This window comes from Echinops telfairi, unplaced genomic scaffold (genome assembly GCF_000313985.2).
Source record: "Echinops telfairi isolate 266 unplaced genomic scaffold, ASM31398v2 ScPeMD7_2;HRSCAF=8, whole genome shotgun sequence".
Lineage (NCBI taxonomy): Eukaryota > Metazoa > Chordata > Mammalia > Afrosoricida > Tenrecidae > Echinops > Echinops telfairi.
Window position 1 is genome coordinate 23,097,280 of NW_022103898.1, and position 17,392 is coordinate 23,114,671.

General features: G+C 47.0%; 1 protein-coding gene across 1 annotated transcript in view; it reads right to left on the reverse strand.

The window, feature by feature from the left end:
* Positions 1-17,392, reverse strand: part of STAB2 (stabilin 2) — a 166,892-nt gene that overhangs the window by 48,491 nt on the left and 101,009 nt on the right. The window contains exons 34-41 of the mRNA XM_045291191.1: positions 16,504-16,632; positions 12,939-12,995; positions 10,432-10,527; positions 8,976-9,171; positions 7,002-7,097; positions 3,348-3,393; positions 1,603-1,679; positions 702-827 (exon numbers count right to left, since the gene is read on the reverse strand). Of these exons, the coding sequence (XP_045147126.1) occupies positions 702-827; positions 1,603-1,679; positions 3,348-3,393; positions 7,002-7,097; positions 8,976-9,171; positions 10,432-10,527; positions 12,939-12,995; positions 16,504-16,632 (823 nt within the window). The remainder of the gene's footprint in view (positions 1-701; positions 828-1,602; positions 1,680-3,347; positions 3,394-7,001; positions 7,098-8,975; positions 9,172-10,431; positions 10,528-12,938; positions 12,996-16,503; positions 16,633-17,392) is intronic.

The window sequence follows — 17,392 nt, forward strand, 5'->3', positions numbered from 1 at the left end:
TGACCGTCATCCCTCGCGGTGCAATCCCTCTGGGTGCCATGTCCCATCCTCCTTGCTCCCGTGTCTCCTGCTTCCAGACCTCCTTCCTTTGCCAACCCTTTGGACAAGCACTGCCTTGTTGGTCACGAAAGGCTGAGGATTCGTACATGGGGTGAGGTCAGTTCCAGACCTGACAAGATCCGAGCATAATCTCAGGGTGTTTAGCTTTCCTGGGTAATTTTGTTCCAACTAGAATGTTAAAACAATTCAGACAGCGTATGCTGTGCCTTTGGAGCAGACAAGTGTGCTGCCCCTCTGTGATATTGCGAAGCATAGTCAACACTATATGTCAAGAGACCCTCCCATTGTTGTCTTACAAAATCCAATGTTTGCCTCGCAAAATAGCAGTGTTATCACAGTAAGAGTGGTCATGACCAGAATTTTGTCCCAAGAACAGGCACATTTTCTCTACAATAAGAATGTGCTACTGTGTGTGTGTGTGTAAAAGAAGTAGTAAAAGTTAGAAGAGTCAGTCACCCAAGAATGCTTGACTGGAAAGTCATTTCTGGCACCCCCACACCTGGAGTCACACTTTCCCACCAGCATGACTTCCAGGTGGCCCTGGAAACTGCATGCGACAAGACAAGCTCACAGGGTCTAGTGGTTCAACAGCTCTCGGGCCCTCCCCCACTGGCATTCGACAGGTGAGGAGCGGCACCTACCTAAGCACACGATGCCATCGCCAGTGTAGCCCGCCTTGCACACGCACAGCCGGCTTCCGGGGATGGTTCTCTTACAATAGGCCTTGGCAGAACAGCCTCCGTTGCTGACCTCACAGGCATTGATTGCTACAGGCAGGAGAGGGGACACAGAGCCGAGGAGGGGCAGCAGGACACAACAACACAAGGATGCATTTTTAGTTGGCTCACCAAGAAATGCAGAACGCCAAGATTACCAGGCTCCACATCCAGAGGGAGACTCCCGTACTTCAGTGGCAAATCCTCCCCTTCCCTGCTAGGCACGTGGCTTAAATTCTTAGCCTACGCACCTGGTGCACGGCACCACAGTACGACAGTAAACACACGCTACCAGGCAGTGGTCTAGCCAATCAAATCAGAATCCCCCGGGTGCTCTTTACTGGTTCTTAAAGCACCCTGTGCAGACGTCAGAAATAGTTACGTGCTCATTGACAAGTCAAAGAAGACTGCCCGTTAGAACCCACTCAGAGGTGCCTCGGAAGGCGGGCCTGGTGACCTGCTTGGGAAAGGCGGCAGCCATTGCTCACCCTCCGGAGCAGTTCTGTTTTGTATACACAGGTCGCCTTGAGTAGCAACGGACTCCAGGGCAGCCCAACACTCACAGGTGCTGCCAGTGGCCGTCCAGGTGGTGAGCTGTGGCTGAATGCAAACAGGGACCATCGCCGCACCCATTCCAAAACGAACACGTTCCATGAGCCAGCAGTTAATGTCTGACCCCGAGGTTCAGTCGGCAGCCCTCTGACCTCCGATTCCCCATGGCTGGTGGGGACCAGCTGCGGAGGGACCCAGATCTCTGTGCATAGCCCCCGTAGACCTAGAACCACCTCCCTCCACCCACCCCTCCTGGGCTCCCCTCGTCCCTTACCTGTGCAGGCCGTGCCGTTCCCTTGGAAACCGGCTGCACACTTGCAGAAGGCGGTGCCGTTGGAAAGGAGAAGACAGCTGAAACGAGAATCCGGCAAACGATGGCTGTGGAAAAGCCCATCACCTCACACCCCAGTAGGCCTTCATCCCATTGGCCCAAACTCCCAGTCTCTGACCCCAGCAGCACTTAGGAAGCCTGCTTAAGGTTTGGGAGGAGAGGCCATTCTTCGCAAGGTGCCCAGAAGGCCCCCAAATGGCACAACCTGATGAGCGGGCCGCACAGTGTGTCTGAGTAGGTGGTAGCCAAGGTATAAGAAGGGGAGCTACTGATTTGCGGAGAAGTTCCTGTGTCCTAGGGACTGGGCTTTACTTCATGGGATCTCCCCCCTCTCCAGTCACTGAGAGCCCTGGTGGTGTAGTGGTTACACACTGGGCTGCCAACAGCAAGGTCAGCAGTTCGAAACCACCTGCGACTCCCTGGGTGAAAGATGGTGCTTTCTACTCCCATGAAGAGGTACAGTCTCAGAAACCCACAGGGGCAATTCTACCCTGTGCTCCAGGGGGGCTATGTATCAGAATCGACTGAAGGCAGGGAGCGAGTAGGCAGTACAGAGTACCATTTCCTCTTGGAGTCTTTGGGTGGTTCAAACAGTTCACGTGCTTGCTGTTCACCAAAGTCTTGGTGGTGTGAGTTCACCCAGGAGCATCTCAGAAGAAAGGCCTGGTGAGTAAGGTGACCAGACGTTCCGCTTTTGGCGGGACAGTCCCGATTTTTAACAATTTGTCCCGCATCCCACCGTGTTTTTAAAAGTCCAGATTTTTGGAAAGAATGCACAACAAGCTAGGGTATATGGTTTATGGCTGCCATGTGGCTATTTTGCCAGGATATGAGTTTTATCAATGGTGTCCCGCTTTACCAATGTTAAAATCTGATCACCTTACTGGTGAGCCACTTCTGAAATATCAGCCGCTGAACATGTGGCAGGACAGACTTCTACCCCGATACACCATGAGTCAGAATCAACTCAATGGCAGGAGGTGGTGGGGGAGCAGTCCCACTTCCTGGTGAAGAATGGAGGCCATGAATAATGACGCAATGGACCCTGGGTCACACTCCTAAAACCAGCTCAGTGCCAGCTAGGCGATTCCGACTCATCGTGACCCTATAGGACGGGGTAGCACTGCCCCCGGGGGTGTTTTTGAGACTATAATTCTTGATGAGAGTAGAATGTCTCATCTTTCTCCCAAGGATCAACTGGTGGTTTTGAACTGCTCACCTTGTGGTTCACAGTCCAATGTGTAACCTGCCAAGGCCTCCTCAGTCAGTGGAAATTACACAGGCTGATATTTAATTGAGGTTTCCCATGAAACACCACCTTAAGCACTCATGGGGATGGGAGCGTGAACATGGGCTTGGCTGTGGCTCAGGAGCAAAGGTTGGATGACAGGAGGCCCAGTGGGCTCCCTCTATTGCAGCAAGTGTCCCTGCGGCTTCAGGTAGAGTGTGAACTGACTCTTTTTGCCAATGTGCTGGGTCATGGCGCAGGCAACTTGTTGAAAGGGTGGAATCGGCAAGTTGATGATGGCTTCTTCCTAGAGATGGTTAGTCTCATTCATAAAAATTTACCTGAACATCTGGTACATAGCATCAGGAAACGGCATCCTTAAAGTTTGGATTGTGGATCTGAAACCGCTGAGAAGGAATCCCTTTACCTATCCCCAAAAGGAGGCCCCGAGAGTACCTACTTGGCACTGGTGTGGCATGCCGCATTGCAGTTGTCTTTCGTGATCTCTGAAAAAGAGAACCAGTTGTGGTGTTGGCCTACCTTGGCTACACCCCACTGGAGAACTATCTTGCAGTACTTGGTGCTAGGAAAAGACGTACTTCCTCCGAAGAAACTGGCTCTCATCATACAAACTGTGTAAGTAACCATATGAACCTTTCTCAACATTGGCTGCCAGGGTACTCAGAGTCAATTCTGAAGGTCAAGTACAGCTCGACAACAGTTTAGGAACTGCTGAAGTCTGTTCTGGATACGAGGTCTTGTGCTAGGGAATGAGGTGGCCAAGAGGCTGATATGTAGCATCCTCCCTCTCACGCGAGCACGAGTCCTTCATGCTTAGAGGTGGATGTGCGTCCCTTCTCAGGGTTCGGCTTTCTACTGTTGCTTGTATTTTCGCTCCTTATTATTTCTAATTTCTTTCGGACATTTTATTATGGCAGTGACACCAACAGGCAAAGGGAAATGACGACGAATGTTGATGTATGTCTTTTAGATGTGCAATTATAGCCCACACAACAAGAACACACATCTATTTGTTGAGTTAATTCTGAATTTCCTGGAGGAAATATAGTCTTGATTCTGGAGAGCCAGCTAACAGGTAACTCCTGGCAGGGAAGAGCCAGGAAGAAATCACTAGAAATAGGCCCTTTGGGCAGCATGTATGTGGTAAGAACTTTTGGCATCAGCTCTGGTTAAGTTGTGCCGAAGGATCTGAGACACAGACCTGGTCAGGACAGGTGACTGTTTTGTGTCCGAGGAAGCAGGTCTAGGCTCACGGTGGCCTTCAGTGGGTACAGTTGAATTTGTTGCTTCATTGTGTTCTTCCTCAAGCCTGGTAAATCCCTTTCTTTCCACCTGCTACTGATGGAAACCTCTATTATCTTTTAGGTCCTCCTTTCTGGAACCTGCTCTGAATTTCAGTTACTTGGTAGTGACTTCCTGGTGTGTTCTGTTGAGCAAGATTTGGTGCTCCTATCTGGCCTCAGAGGGAAAGCAGAAATGATTGATTAGTGATGTCTGTCATGGGCTCAGGCATAGAGAGTTAACTCGTGGGCAAAGAAGTTGTTTTCCTTGCTCTAATCTAGAGACGTTTTATTTTGTACTCCCATGTGACTATTATCCTGTTTTCTTTTCTCTATTTGATCGAACATTTATTTCCATGGCCTTCCTTTGCAAGTCTTTGTTTACACTTATTACTAGACTAAAGGTTCCTTGGATAGAGGTACATCGAAGATAGACTAGTGATAAAGTTGGAAAAGTGGGTGAGTGCACATTGGTGAGTAGTTTTGTACCCTACTAAGGAATTTGAAGCTTCTCCTGTAGGCAATAAAGAGCATTAGTAAGCATTCAAGTCCTGGGGAGGGAGTGGAAACATTTTACATATGTTCTGGAAAGTTGTACCCGATGTCAATGTGGAGGACAGAATATGGGACGTAGGATTGGAGACCAAGGATCGGCCAATTGACCCCAGCTGAGAGGGGAGCAGGAGGCAGGGGGATACATTTGAGAGAGGTGGACGTGGTAGAATTAGCTATGGCAGTGAGAGAAAGGGAGTCCTTGGTAGATGAATGGGTGAGTTCTAGATCAGGTGAAGAGGTGGGTGGGGGATGGGGTTTTTCTTTATGGTAGGAAAATCAGGAGGTGAGTTTTATTCAGTATGCTGTCTTCCTCTGCATGGAGTGAACCTTATATATATCTGTTTATTCTCAGAGGTCTCTGACATTTATGCCATTAGCCTTGACTTCACTCTGGAGCCTTGTGTCCACAAATTCAGCTGTGAGTGACTGAGTACCTGTCAGCATCTCTGCTGAGGGCAGGGACCGGAGCATGTGCACTGCAATGTTCTTAGCAGAGTGCCTGACACATAGTGGTTGCTCAGCCAAGTATCTGTTGAATGAGGCGATAAGGTCTCCTAACCATTTCTATCTAGATTTCACTGGTACCTCAAACTGAGCTACCCCCACCAGTCTTCTTCCAAAATTGGTCTACCACCCATGGGGTTGCTCAAGTCATAATCTCAGTGTCATCCTGAGCCCCCTCCTCCCTTTTCCTTTCTTTCTGCAGATAATCATGCCAGTGACTTTACCTCACTGTGCAACCGTTTCTTTCTTTTCTCCACCACAGTCCTGCCAGTGACTTAGACTTTCAATTGTCTCTTGAAAACTTGTCACTGCTTCTAGACAGTTCCTTGTCACTTTGTGTGCTCAGTCCTCCCATGGGTGATGTTCTTAGAAGGTCCTAAGTCATAGCCAGTGGTAATACATTTGTATCTATGATAGAGATTTATACTCCATGTCCTGTTTACATGACTCGATTGCTTCTTCCACATCTCTCCCAGGCTCTCTGGACCCTGGCTCTGTGCACTAGCATTTGAACCTGCCCTGGGTGGCCTGATTGGCTTGGAACTGCTCAGATTTCTGACTGCAGCTTGTCAGCCAACTCTTCATTCTACATTCTCTTGATTTCAGAAATGAACTTGGACCTTTGCTCAAAGACACTCCTTTGCAACACCCTACTCTCTCCCTGGGCTGATGGACATCTTTGATTCTTTCTTTGGTCTCCTTCCCAGAGAAGGTTAAGTTCTGCTGCTTCTATAACTTCTGATAACTGCTTCCAGAGGTATTTTCTCATATCCAGTGTCTGAACGAGTTTTATGAAATGCAAATATGAGCATATTTCTCACCTGTTGAAGACCTTTCAATAGCTTCCTGCTGGCTTTGGAGGAAGGCTCCATTCCTTAGAGGTTCACGAGCTGGCTCCTGCTCACCACACTAGCTGTGTCCCATTCAACTTCCCCCTTTGCTCTCTATGTTTTCACTCTGAAATCCTTGTGCCCTAAGTGCACAGAGGGGGCGCATCGTGCTGTGCCAGTCTGTGTGCTTTGTTTGACCTGACATTCACTTCTCCCTCATTGCTCTCACCTAGAGCTGTGAAGAAACATCAATGAAGTACAGTGGGCATATGAGACATGGGCCTGCTGCTGCTGGATAAGCAAATTGATAGAATCCATGGAAGAGAACTGGGCAATCAATAGCAAAATCTTCCCACCGAGTGTCAACTTCTGACTCAGAAATTCCATCTCCAGGAATTTAGCTCCGTGAAGCATTAAGACAGAGGCCTCAGATACAAAAAGGTGTATATTATACAAGATGTTCACTGCAGTGCTGTTTATGACAGCAGGGAATTGATTTGGAAAGTGGTGTAAGAAAGGAGATTAAGGCATTCCATTCATCTAAAGGAATTTCATGCACCAATTTAAAAAAATCATGATGTATTATTCCATATGCATGCACATGGAAGATGTCCCATGATATATTATGATGTGAAAAAAGTGGGTTACAAAGCACCCTGTAGAAGACAATTCCATACCTACATACTTCAGTGCCCAGAACGGAGTTGGAAGGTTAATCCAAAATACTAATAAGTACAGTTTCTTACCTTGGGAGGATAAGCTCTTTTAATTTTTTTTCATTTTCTTTCTTTTTCAAACTTTTGGCTGTAAGGAGGAATTCGTTTTATTTCCAGAAGCAGTAATGAAGATGTTGTTTCCATTTGCGAAAGAAGAAAAACTACTGTAACTATTGAAAAACGAGACCCAGGATGGGGTCATTCTTACCACTGTCGCATCGCACTCCCCGCCAGCCAACATCACAGTCACAGGAGCCGTCGCCCGAGGGCCCTTGGCTGCATCTCCCATGGACACAAGAACACGCTAAGGAGACAAATGCCCACAAATCATTGAACTCTGACCATGTACTCATTTACCATGTACTACAAAGGTTCACTTCACTGCACTTAATTCCTGATGCCTTAAAGTCATTGTGGGAAACTGAGGACCGGGAAGAGAGTGGATGTGGACAAATTCTTTATTCTCATATTTAAGAAGCTTCAGAGGCCAGAGTTCTGGGTGAGGGGAGGCCTTCTCACTTGTGAGTTATTATAAGGAGGAGACCATGGAGGAGGTGAGCATCCCAAACTATTGTCTGTCTATTTTTCCCTTCAATTACACAACTGCCCCTTAAGACCCATCGGATGTGGGCTGGATCCCACAGTTGTCTCCAATGGAGGACTAGACTCCCAAGAAGGGCAATGCATGGTTAGTAGACTTTAGTAGATTGGTAACAGGTGAACCAAGTCATGCATGATCAGTACCATTCAGATCACAGCTTGGGGGCTTAGTAGTAGATGAATTAGTGACCCAAGCAGCCGTGTCCTCCACTATGGTCATCCGAGGACCAAAGGTTAGGTGAGATCTCTTTGGATGGGACCACATGTGTTCCTTAAGGGTAGACTCAAAGAGAAGCCAACTTGATGTGGATTTATATCAACTTGAAGGACTGATGCCTTTGTTACTCAGCAGGGTCACATTTTTGAGAAGTGGATGGATGCTATGGATACATTTGTCCAAAAAGCATCCAGTCTTGGAACTTTCCAGGATCTCATGAAGCTCATCCACGTGGCCCTGGTTAGGAAACCCACTTGCCAATCATAGCAGATAATTCGTCCATATCCCAGGGAAAAAAGTGCCACTATAATAGTCTCAGTTATATGCTAATCTTGTTTAACTTGAACCAGCTGATGAGAACACAGTGACAGCAGGTCAAGTTTATGGTTTCTAGTGCCAGGTAGGAGGTTGAAAGCTTTATCTTCACGAACTAAGAAACCCCTCCACTCCAGTCAATTCTTCCATAGGCATGTGTCCATGGGAAATAGGAAGTTTTGGTAGAGAGTGGCAATGACTTGGTGAAAATGGGTCCCTATTTCTGGAAAAGCAACTTAAAACATGTGGCTTGATGATGGCAAATCTATAAAAAACTCAAAGCCAAGCTCACTTCCATCAGGCTGAAGCCAGCTCATAGCAACCCTATAGGACAGGGTGGAACTGCCCCTGTGTGTCCCACACTGTGGTGCTTTATGAGAATAGGAAGCCCCGTCTTTCTCTTGAGGAGTCGCTGGTGGTTTCAAACTCCTGACCTTGCAGTTGGCAGCACAACACGGAACTCCTATTCCACTGGGGCCCTACAATGGTGACTTAGTAGCCATCTTAAAATAAAGGATGGCCTCAATAGCAGGGTGTTGGAGTGCGGCAAAAGTGTGCGTTCAAATCTCCGTTCTGCCTCTCGTCACGGTCACAGCCTGTCTGCCACCTTGGGGGAAAGTCATTTAGCCTCTTTGCCCTAACCTCCTCAGTACAAGGGCAACAATTCCTACTCATGTATGTCAGATGCCTGTGTGGGTTAAATGAGACAACGTGCGTACAACCGGATTGTCATCTAGCGAAGACTGTCCAGAATTTGCAGTGTGACCATGATGACTACTGTGAAGGTCAATACAGAAAGATGTGGTTGGGTTGGGCAGTGTCAGGGAACAGATTGTGGGATGCGATGGTAGATTTCGGTTAATGAGCTGTCATCTTTGGAAACACGGCCCAATGTGAATTGCCCAAGGCAGATGTCCCTGTAATTCCCAATGATGGTAGCAGCGAGGCGGGCTGATAACGGGAGCACATGCCCAATCTCTCTTTTATTGTCTATCCCGGTTGGTTCCGGGAACTTGGGGACCTGACTGGCATGGGAAGGAGGGTGCCCACCTTGGTCACAGTGGATCCCATATTTGCCCTCGGTGCAGGTCTCGCAGGCTGTCCCGCTGAAGCCTTCTCCACACTCACACGAGCCTGTGCCGTTCGTTCCGTCCAAGCAGATTCCGTTTCCGAAGCACACGTTCCCGGCTGTCCCAGGGCAGGGCTGACACTCAGGACCGAAGAAGCCGGCACAGCATTCTCTTGTCTGAAATGGAGACCCAGGGCTTGGTTCATATCCCCGTGCTCTGTTTTTGCCCACCTCCCTGTAGAAACCCTGCCGGTGTGACTCAGAGGGTGCCCTGCTCTGTGAGCCCACACGGAGGGAGAGTAGGGGTTGGGGACAGAATGCCCTGGGGACAAGGAGTCTAAACAACGTTCAGGGGTGCTGTAGAGAAGACCGAGGCCTCCCCGGTGGGGCATGAAAGAGGGACTGGAAAAATGTCAAGTAGGAGAAAGAGAGGCAGCAGAAATAAATGACAGGAATCATGGAAATGATGCCAGCTAGGTTGGAGGACCCAGGAACCCTTGCCATGCCCAAGTTCAGGGCACCTGGTACCCCGTGTTCATTGTCACCTCTGCAGGGGGATCCCTTTGGTGTTTCATAAATGACTCAGGGGAGCCCTGACGGGTGTATCTGGCTTGGGCCTGGTTTTATTTCCAAGTGCATTCAAACGCAATGCCCTAAACTCTGAAGCTTAAAAACCCACGGATGTCGTCTCTTCTAGGATGTTGCTGTTAGTGGTGTTAGGTACCATTGGATCTGCTCCAACTCAGAGTGACCCTATGCCCAGCAGAATCAAACACTGCCCGGTCTCGCCCCATCCCCTCCATCCCCGCTCTGCTTGTGCCCCTTGCCGCCGTCACTGGGCCAGTCCATCTCCTTGAGGTTCCTCCTGTTTTGTGATTGCCAGGGGCTGACTTCTCCTGGTATCATGTCCAAAGGACGTGAGAGAAATTCTCTCTGTTCTTGCTTCTCAGGAGCATGCCGGCAGTGCTTCCAAGACAGAGTCGTCCACATTTCTGGTCATCTACAGTATGGTCAGTGTTCTTCATTAACGCCAGAGCCACATGTCATAGCTAGTTCACTGATATGGGGCAGGAATCCTGTTTCTAAATGACCAGGTCTACCTTTTCACTAAGCAAATTGGGCACTTCCTGTCTCTTGCTTGCAAGCATGTCCCTGGAATGACCCACTTGCAAGGACAGGGAGGTCCTCTTAGCCTCTTGGCCCCCCATTTCTCCATCATGTAAACGTTCTTGCAGCTTCTACCCAGTGTCTGGGGATGTCTGGGAAGGAGTTGTATGACATCCATGCCTACTTTGCATATGGTAATGAAGATCTGGAGGAGGGCAGGGGAGGTGGCAGAAAACACACATGCATAGGTGTTTTGCAAAGGAAGCCATTTGATGAAATCCCGCAATATCGCTGCCACAATCAGGAGGATTAGTAACTCACGCTACTCACAATGATAGTTTTCACACATTTTGGCTGGCACCCAATGAACACGGATCGCCGTCCCATGAAATAGAGAGTATAGATGCATCTCCTCGTCTCATTGCCCTGGGAAACAGTAGTGGTTAGATCAGCTTCTTAGTTAAGATTTAAAAAAAAATGTCCCCAATCTCTGAGAACAAGTTGGTGGTGTGTCTTCAACTAAAATGTTGTAAGGAGGAAGGGCGATGACTTCTTGCCCCTGCTTTATCAATTAGAAAACACAATCGCACGTTGCTGGCTGACGGAAAAATGCAAACAATTATCCCTTCAGGTAGTTGTTAAGTCCCTGAGTATGCAAATAAGTGCTGGGCTACTCACGGGAAGAGTGGCTGTTTGAACCCCACCCCCTGGAGGAGTTGTGGGTTATGCGTTAGGGTGCTAACCACCAGGTCAACGGTTGGAACCACCAGTCGTCTGAGGGAGAGAGATGAGGCTTTCTACTCCTGTGAAGAGTCAGTCTTGGAAGCCCACCGGGTAGTTCTACCTTGTCCTCTGGGGCCACTAGGAGTCAGAATGGAGGCGAAGGCAGTGAGTTTGAGTTTTGAGGGGACTTCAAAAGAAAAACTTGGCAATCTACTTCTGAAAATAACCACCCCACGTTGGTATTCTGATGCACGGGGACCCTGGGGAGTTGGAGTCCACTAGGGGGCAGCTTTCTCTCTCTCTCTCTTTAAGGTCCTACTCTGTAAAAACTATTCTCAGAAGACAAAACTCAAGTTAGGAAGAGCCAGGGAGTAAACCAGATGAAAATTCCTTTATAGCATTCCACATCGATCGATCTGAGCCTCGTTCTTTATTTACGGATTCATCTCCTACTGTGTTTCGGGAAATGACTGGAGGCTGTGCGTCAAAGATTACATGCAAATGTGCGAGCACATTGGTGTTCATTCTTCTTATCAATGACTACAGGAGGGGGAGGCAGTTTATTCTTTGTAGTGGTTGTCACATTATTAGGAGAAGCTTTAACAATACATAGCGATCAGAAAATAGATCACTAAGGCATCGAAGGATGCAACTGTTTCCATCTGCTTCCCTAGAGGAAGTTGGCTGTATCACCCACTCTACGGACACAGCAGGCAGGAAGAGGGCATCCAGGATGACTATGGGCCGGGATGCTGCACTTGTCGTTGCTGATAAAGAGTTCTCGCTGCTGTCCTCAACTGGCTACCAGGAGATGAAAGAGGTAGAAAATGAAATCCTCTTTCAGCCATGTGTATTGACTGAGCCCCAGGTTCTATTTATTTATTCCTTAAATATAGTTTTAAAAGTTTAAGGTTGCTTTTAAATAGTTACACAGTATGATAAGGAACCAACCAAGTCAAACCAAACCAAACTCACTGCCATCGAGTTGATTCTGACTCATAGCCATGGCAGAGACAGAGTAGAGCTGCCTCAGTGGGTTTTTGAGACTGTAATTCTTTTTTTTAAATCATTTTATTGGGGGCTCATACAACTCTTATCACAATCCATACATACATATATGTGTAAAGCACATTTGTACATTCGTTGCCCTCATCATTCTCAAAACATTTGCTCTCCACTTAAGCCCCCGGCATCAGCTCCTCATTTTCTTTCTTTCTCTCTCTCTCTCTTTTCTTTCTTTCTTTCTATCGTTTTATTAGGGGCTCATACAACTCTTTTCACAATCCATACATATATCAATTGTGTAAAGCACATTTGTACATTCTTGCCCTCATCATTCTCAAAACATTTGCTTTCCACCTAAGCCCCTGGCATTAGCTCCTCATTTTTTCTCCTCCCTCCCCACTCCCCCTCCCTCATGAACCCTTGATAATTTATAAATTATTATTTTGTCATATATATTGCCCTGTCCGACGTCTCCCTTATCCCACTTTTCTGTTGTCTGTCCCCCAGGGAGGAGGTTATATGTAGATCCTTGTAATTTGTTCCCCCTTTCCACCCCACCCTCCCTTCACCCTCCCAGTATCGCCACTCTCACCACTGGTCCTGAAGGGATCATCTGTCCTGAATTCCCTGTGTTTCCAGTTCCTATCTGTATCAGTGTACATCCTCTCATCTAGCTCAATTTGTAAGGTAGAATTGGGGTCATGATAGTGGGGGGAGGGGGAAGGAAGCATTTAGGAGCTAGAGGAAAGTTGTATGTTTCATCGTTGCCACACTGCACCCTGACTGGCTTGAGACTGTAATTCTTGATGAAAGTAGACAGCTTTAACTTTCTCTCATGAATTGGCTGGTGGTTTTGAACTGCTGGCCTTGTGGTAAGTAGCCAACATACTTGTATAACCCACGATGCCTCCAGAAGTAAGAATGAAGTACCATATATACTCGAGGATAAGCCAACCTGCCTATCAGCTGAGGCACCTAATTTTACCGCAAAAACTGCATGAAAAATGTGCTGGAACACTTGGCTTATGCATGAATACATATGGTATATTTGAGACGTATTTTCTAAATTGTATCTGAAAACTACTCACTGACATGGACATGACACTCACCAGTGGTTTAGTTCCGAGTGGGCAGATTGGCTTCTGGGGACACTTCCCACACTTGCCCTTGGTAAACGGGGGAAGAAAAGAATTCAAGGTTATCCATTTCAGTGCAGAATGAGGCAGTAGATATTTTCCAGATCTTGCAGCGGAAATCGTTAAAATATAAAGTGGAACATGGGAAAGATATGTGGGAAGACCATCTGGTCAACCTCCTTCATGTTCTTTGAGACAAGCACTTCAATTATCTCCAGCCTTGGGTGTTTGAGTATCGTTTTCCTCCACATTATTCTTCTGAGCCGAACAGCCCATTATTATTTGTCTTATTCTTTTATTTTTCCAATGCAAATGCAATTTAAGGTGTCATCTTGAACTAATGGGCTACATAGCAAAAATGCATGACAAGAAATTCAACTAGGCAGTCATTAATTTTTATCCACGTCCTTATATATAGAAGTTAGCCAACAACAAAAAATTGAGATTCAAGAGACCTACAGACTACATAGATATGTTCCACTTAGAAATAAAGGCTACATAAGTATAATAAAAATGTAGGAAAGGTGGTTATATACCAATAGACAAGATCTTGATTGTGAAGAGGCCAGGGAAGGGGTTAGGAACAGGGAGAGGGGAAGGCTGGTGGAGAGGCGAGGGAGGAGGACAAAAAATGGAGAGTTAACATGAAAAAAAAAGAAAAATATAAAAATAAATACTGCTTCATGTAAAGAAACAAAACAACCTTCAGATTCTTTACCTCTCAGATCTAAATATTGGTCTGAGTGGCTAAAAAAGGAGGAAAAATAAAACTGAAGTGGACTGGGGGTCTTTAGTGAGATACCAGTTTATTAGTTCATTTCAGACAAAACAAACAAAATAACAGCTTGTTAGCAAATTCTCATCCATGTAACAAGACTTTCACATAACTACATTCAGAAGCACCATTGCTTTTGGATAGATTCATGAGTCTGCCCTTCTTGAAAAACCTGAAAAGATAGCTTTTTAAAACCATGACCATCTTTGTCATGTTAAAGCGAACTGGTAAATGCAATACACCCAAGCCCAACCCATTGCCATGGACTTGCTCATAGCAACAACGTTCCGCTGACACTGAATACATTTACTTTAACAGGACATTAACGAGGACTGGGAAACCCAAGAAGCCATCCTCATTTTGCCTCCTTCCTGTGGAGCAGCTTGTGTAGTTGGACTGCTTGTAGTTACTGTAGGTAGGACCACGCCTACCTGTTAGGTCTGCCCCTTTCCCTGACCGCCCTTCACAGCACTGAGACAAACCAAGGCGTGGGTCACATAGTGACCAAGAACCGAATCAAACTCACTGCCACCGAGTGGATGCTGACTCGGAGCGACCCTGTAGGACAGGGCAGAACTGCCCCCGCGGGTTTCTGAGAGTGTAACGCACTCTGGGAGCAGAAACCAGCTGGTGGGTTCAAGGTGCCCACCTGGTGGTTAGCAGCCCTCTGCATCACCATGCCACCGCCCGGCTCCTCGACCAGAGCGAGGGCACGACAAGCCAGTCTTCTTAACTTTCTTTTATACCCAAAGCAACAACCACAAAAGCGCAATTAGACTAGTTCTGCACAAGCGGCGTTCCAGAAACTAGGTTTTGGCCCCAGCTTCACATTCTGATTGCAAGTCCCTTTCACTCTTGTCATTGATACCTTCCCTGACAGCTATCTTTCTTGTAAATTTTGACAAACTTGTGGGAGCCCTGCTGGCGGTGTCATTACCTGTCGTTGTTAGGCATTGGGCTGCCGTCCTCAAGGTCTGCAGTTAGAAACCAGAAGCCACTTCTCGGGAGATAGCCAGGGCCTTCTTCTCCCAGGAAGATTTATAGTCTCGGAAACTCACAGGGGCAGTTCTACCTTGTCCTATAGAGTCGCTATGAGTCAGCATCGACTCAATGGCTGAGTTTGTCATTTGTTTTGGAGAACAGCCCATTAAAGCTTATCTCCATTAAATCCCCATTCCTTGAACACCGAAACTCATGGATTGAAATCCACTATGTAGGGGGTGGGGTCAGACAGTACCCGGACTGGAGTTCATGGTCCAGTGGAAGGGGACCGGGTGGAGACAGCCGACCAGACAATATTACAAGGCAACTAATGACAGAAACTGTGAAGTACAACTCAGTCCTCAAACAGGAGGCGGCCAGTTTGCCTAGCTCTCATTTTGGCACCTATGGGACAGTATAAAAGGAGCCCAGGTAGTGCAGCGGGTTAAGCATTGAGCTATAAGTAGTAAGGTTAGTGGTTCAAACCCAACGGCTGCTCTAAGAACAATAAAATATTTAGAGGAGAGATTGGCACCTAAGAAGTTCCCCCAAAGGGCAGCAGTTACCATTACACTTTACGCTATGTTACAATTTCACTGCAGTGAAACGCCTTCCAGAAGTCTAGACTGAGTTCTTCGATTATTCTCTTGGTTACAATGTCTAGCACTCAATCCTGGGAGTGATTAAGTAATGCCTTGATGGTTCCTTCTGTCTTTTTGGTACATGGGAAAAGCAAAGAAACTAAACACTCATTTCTTATGAGCAACAATTTCTCCCTGAAATCCCTCCCAGGGCTCGCCCTTGCCCAGCTGAAGGTAACGCCTGCCATTCCTTCTAACTCTTGTAAAATAAACAAAGACTCTTTGTACAAAGCTTTCTTGTTAAGACGAGGGGATGGAAGAGGGCCCGTCAACTGCTGAAAGCCATGCCACTCCAAAGAGGAGGAAGCAGAACCCCTTCTTGGAGCTCAGCGAGAGAGGCAATATACCAGACCACTAGCGAGCCCTGCACATTCCATGTCACTTGGCCCCCGCACTTTGCTTAGCGTTTCTCTCGTCTAGAACATTCTTCTCTCTCTTCTCTATCTGTTCAATCCCTGCTTATCCTTTAGCAATGTCCTGGAGAGCCAACTGATAGTCCTCCAGAGGAGTGTCCTCCCGTGTCCCTCAGCACGCAATCAATGCCTGGTAAACATTAGTGGGTATGATTATTGGTATGCTCGGCAAAGTAGAGGGTCCGTGAAAAAGAGAAAGACCTTCAAGGAGGTAAACTGACACAGTGGTTGCAACAAGGGGCTCAAACAGGACAGCAATGGTGGGAATGGCACCTATTGACAATCACGTTGTCACTGAAAGGTCCTACATGGCCCTTTTCACTGGACTCAAAGGTCTCCACCATCACCTGCTATATTCACTGAAGTAATCAATTTCTAGGTTGCATTTCCTTCTAGTAGATCTAGTTGGCCAATCCCTGCGACTGGCTCACCGTATCCCTCTCCCTGTGCCTGTGCTAGACACGGCACAGCTACCCTTGGGGGCAGACCTTGCTTCAGGATTCTGTTCAGCACAGCCTTCTGGGTGGCCCTTGAGGGCAGGGGCCATATCCTACTGGTCTTCATGGAGCCACAGCCTGGTATGTTGTCAGGCACATCAGAGATACTTAATTTTTTTTGAACTGAATTGAGGTCCATTTCTAGAAGAGTTTGATGCTTGAAAGAAATGATTAAAAAGACAGCAAAATCCAGCACTCCTTAGTTGAGCATTGACCCTGGATGTAACTTACTCGAACAATAGTCGTGTCATTATTATCACATCTATTCTTCTGAATTTCCAGAACTTTCTCCAAGCCGTGGATCACCCCCTTGTCCGTGGCTGCATTGGTGTAGTTTACCTGAGCATCATTTACATAGAGCTGTGAAAAAGAGGATGGAATGTGAACTTTTATTATCTTGGCTTCAGAGGGATGGGGAAGATGTGGATTAGAGGATAACCATATGACAAGGGTTTGACGCAGTGGTTCTCAACCTTCCTAATGCCGCGGCCCTTTCATACAGTTCCTCATGTTGTGGTGACCCCCCCCAACCATAACATTATGTTCGTCGTTACTTCATCACTGTAATTTTGCTACTGTTATGAATCAGGCGACCCCTGTAAAAGGGTCATTCAACCCACAAAGGGGTCACGACCCACAGGTTGAAAGCCGCTGGTTTAAGGAATGTCTTTACCAACATCTAACTGTGAACCCTGGGACAGTTGCTTCTCTTCGCTGAGCCTGCATTTTTGCTCAAGTAAAAAGAAGGGCTGCTTTAGATCATCTCTATCTTTCAAACGAGTTGATTTATGAGTTTTTGAAAACAGTTGAATCATGACCGTGATTTAGTGTCTGCTGGCGGGAGGCTCCATGGGCAATCTCAGAGCCGGCAGTGTCTTCCCAAACCAAGACCCGGAGAATGAAACCCACTGTCTTTTTGAGTATCTTTACTTCTGGCTGATTTACAATCAATCTTCAAAAAGGATACATGATAGTTATAAAAGAAAAAATAACTAGAATTTGTAGGGTGTTTTAGAGTCTATAAAATCTCTAAGATCGGTGAAGAAAGCTGATGGTGCCCGGCTATCAAAAAGTATAGCGTCTGGGGTCTTAAAGGCTTGAAGGTAATCAAGTGGCCATC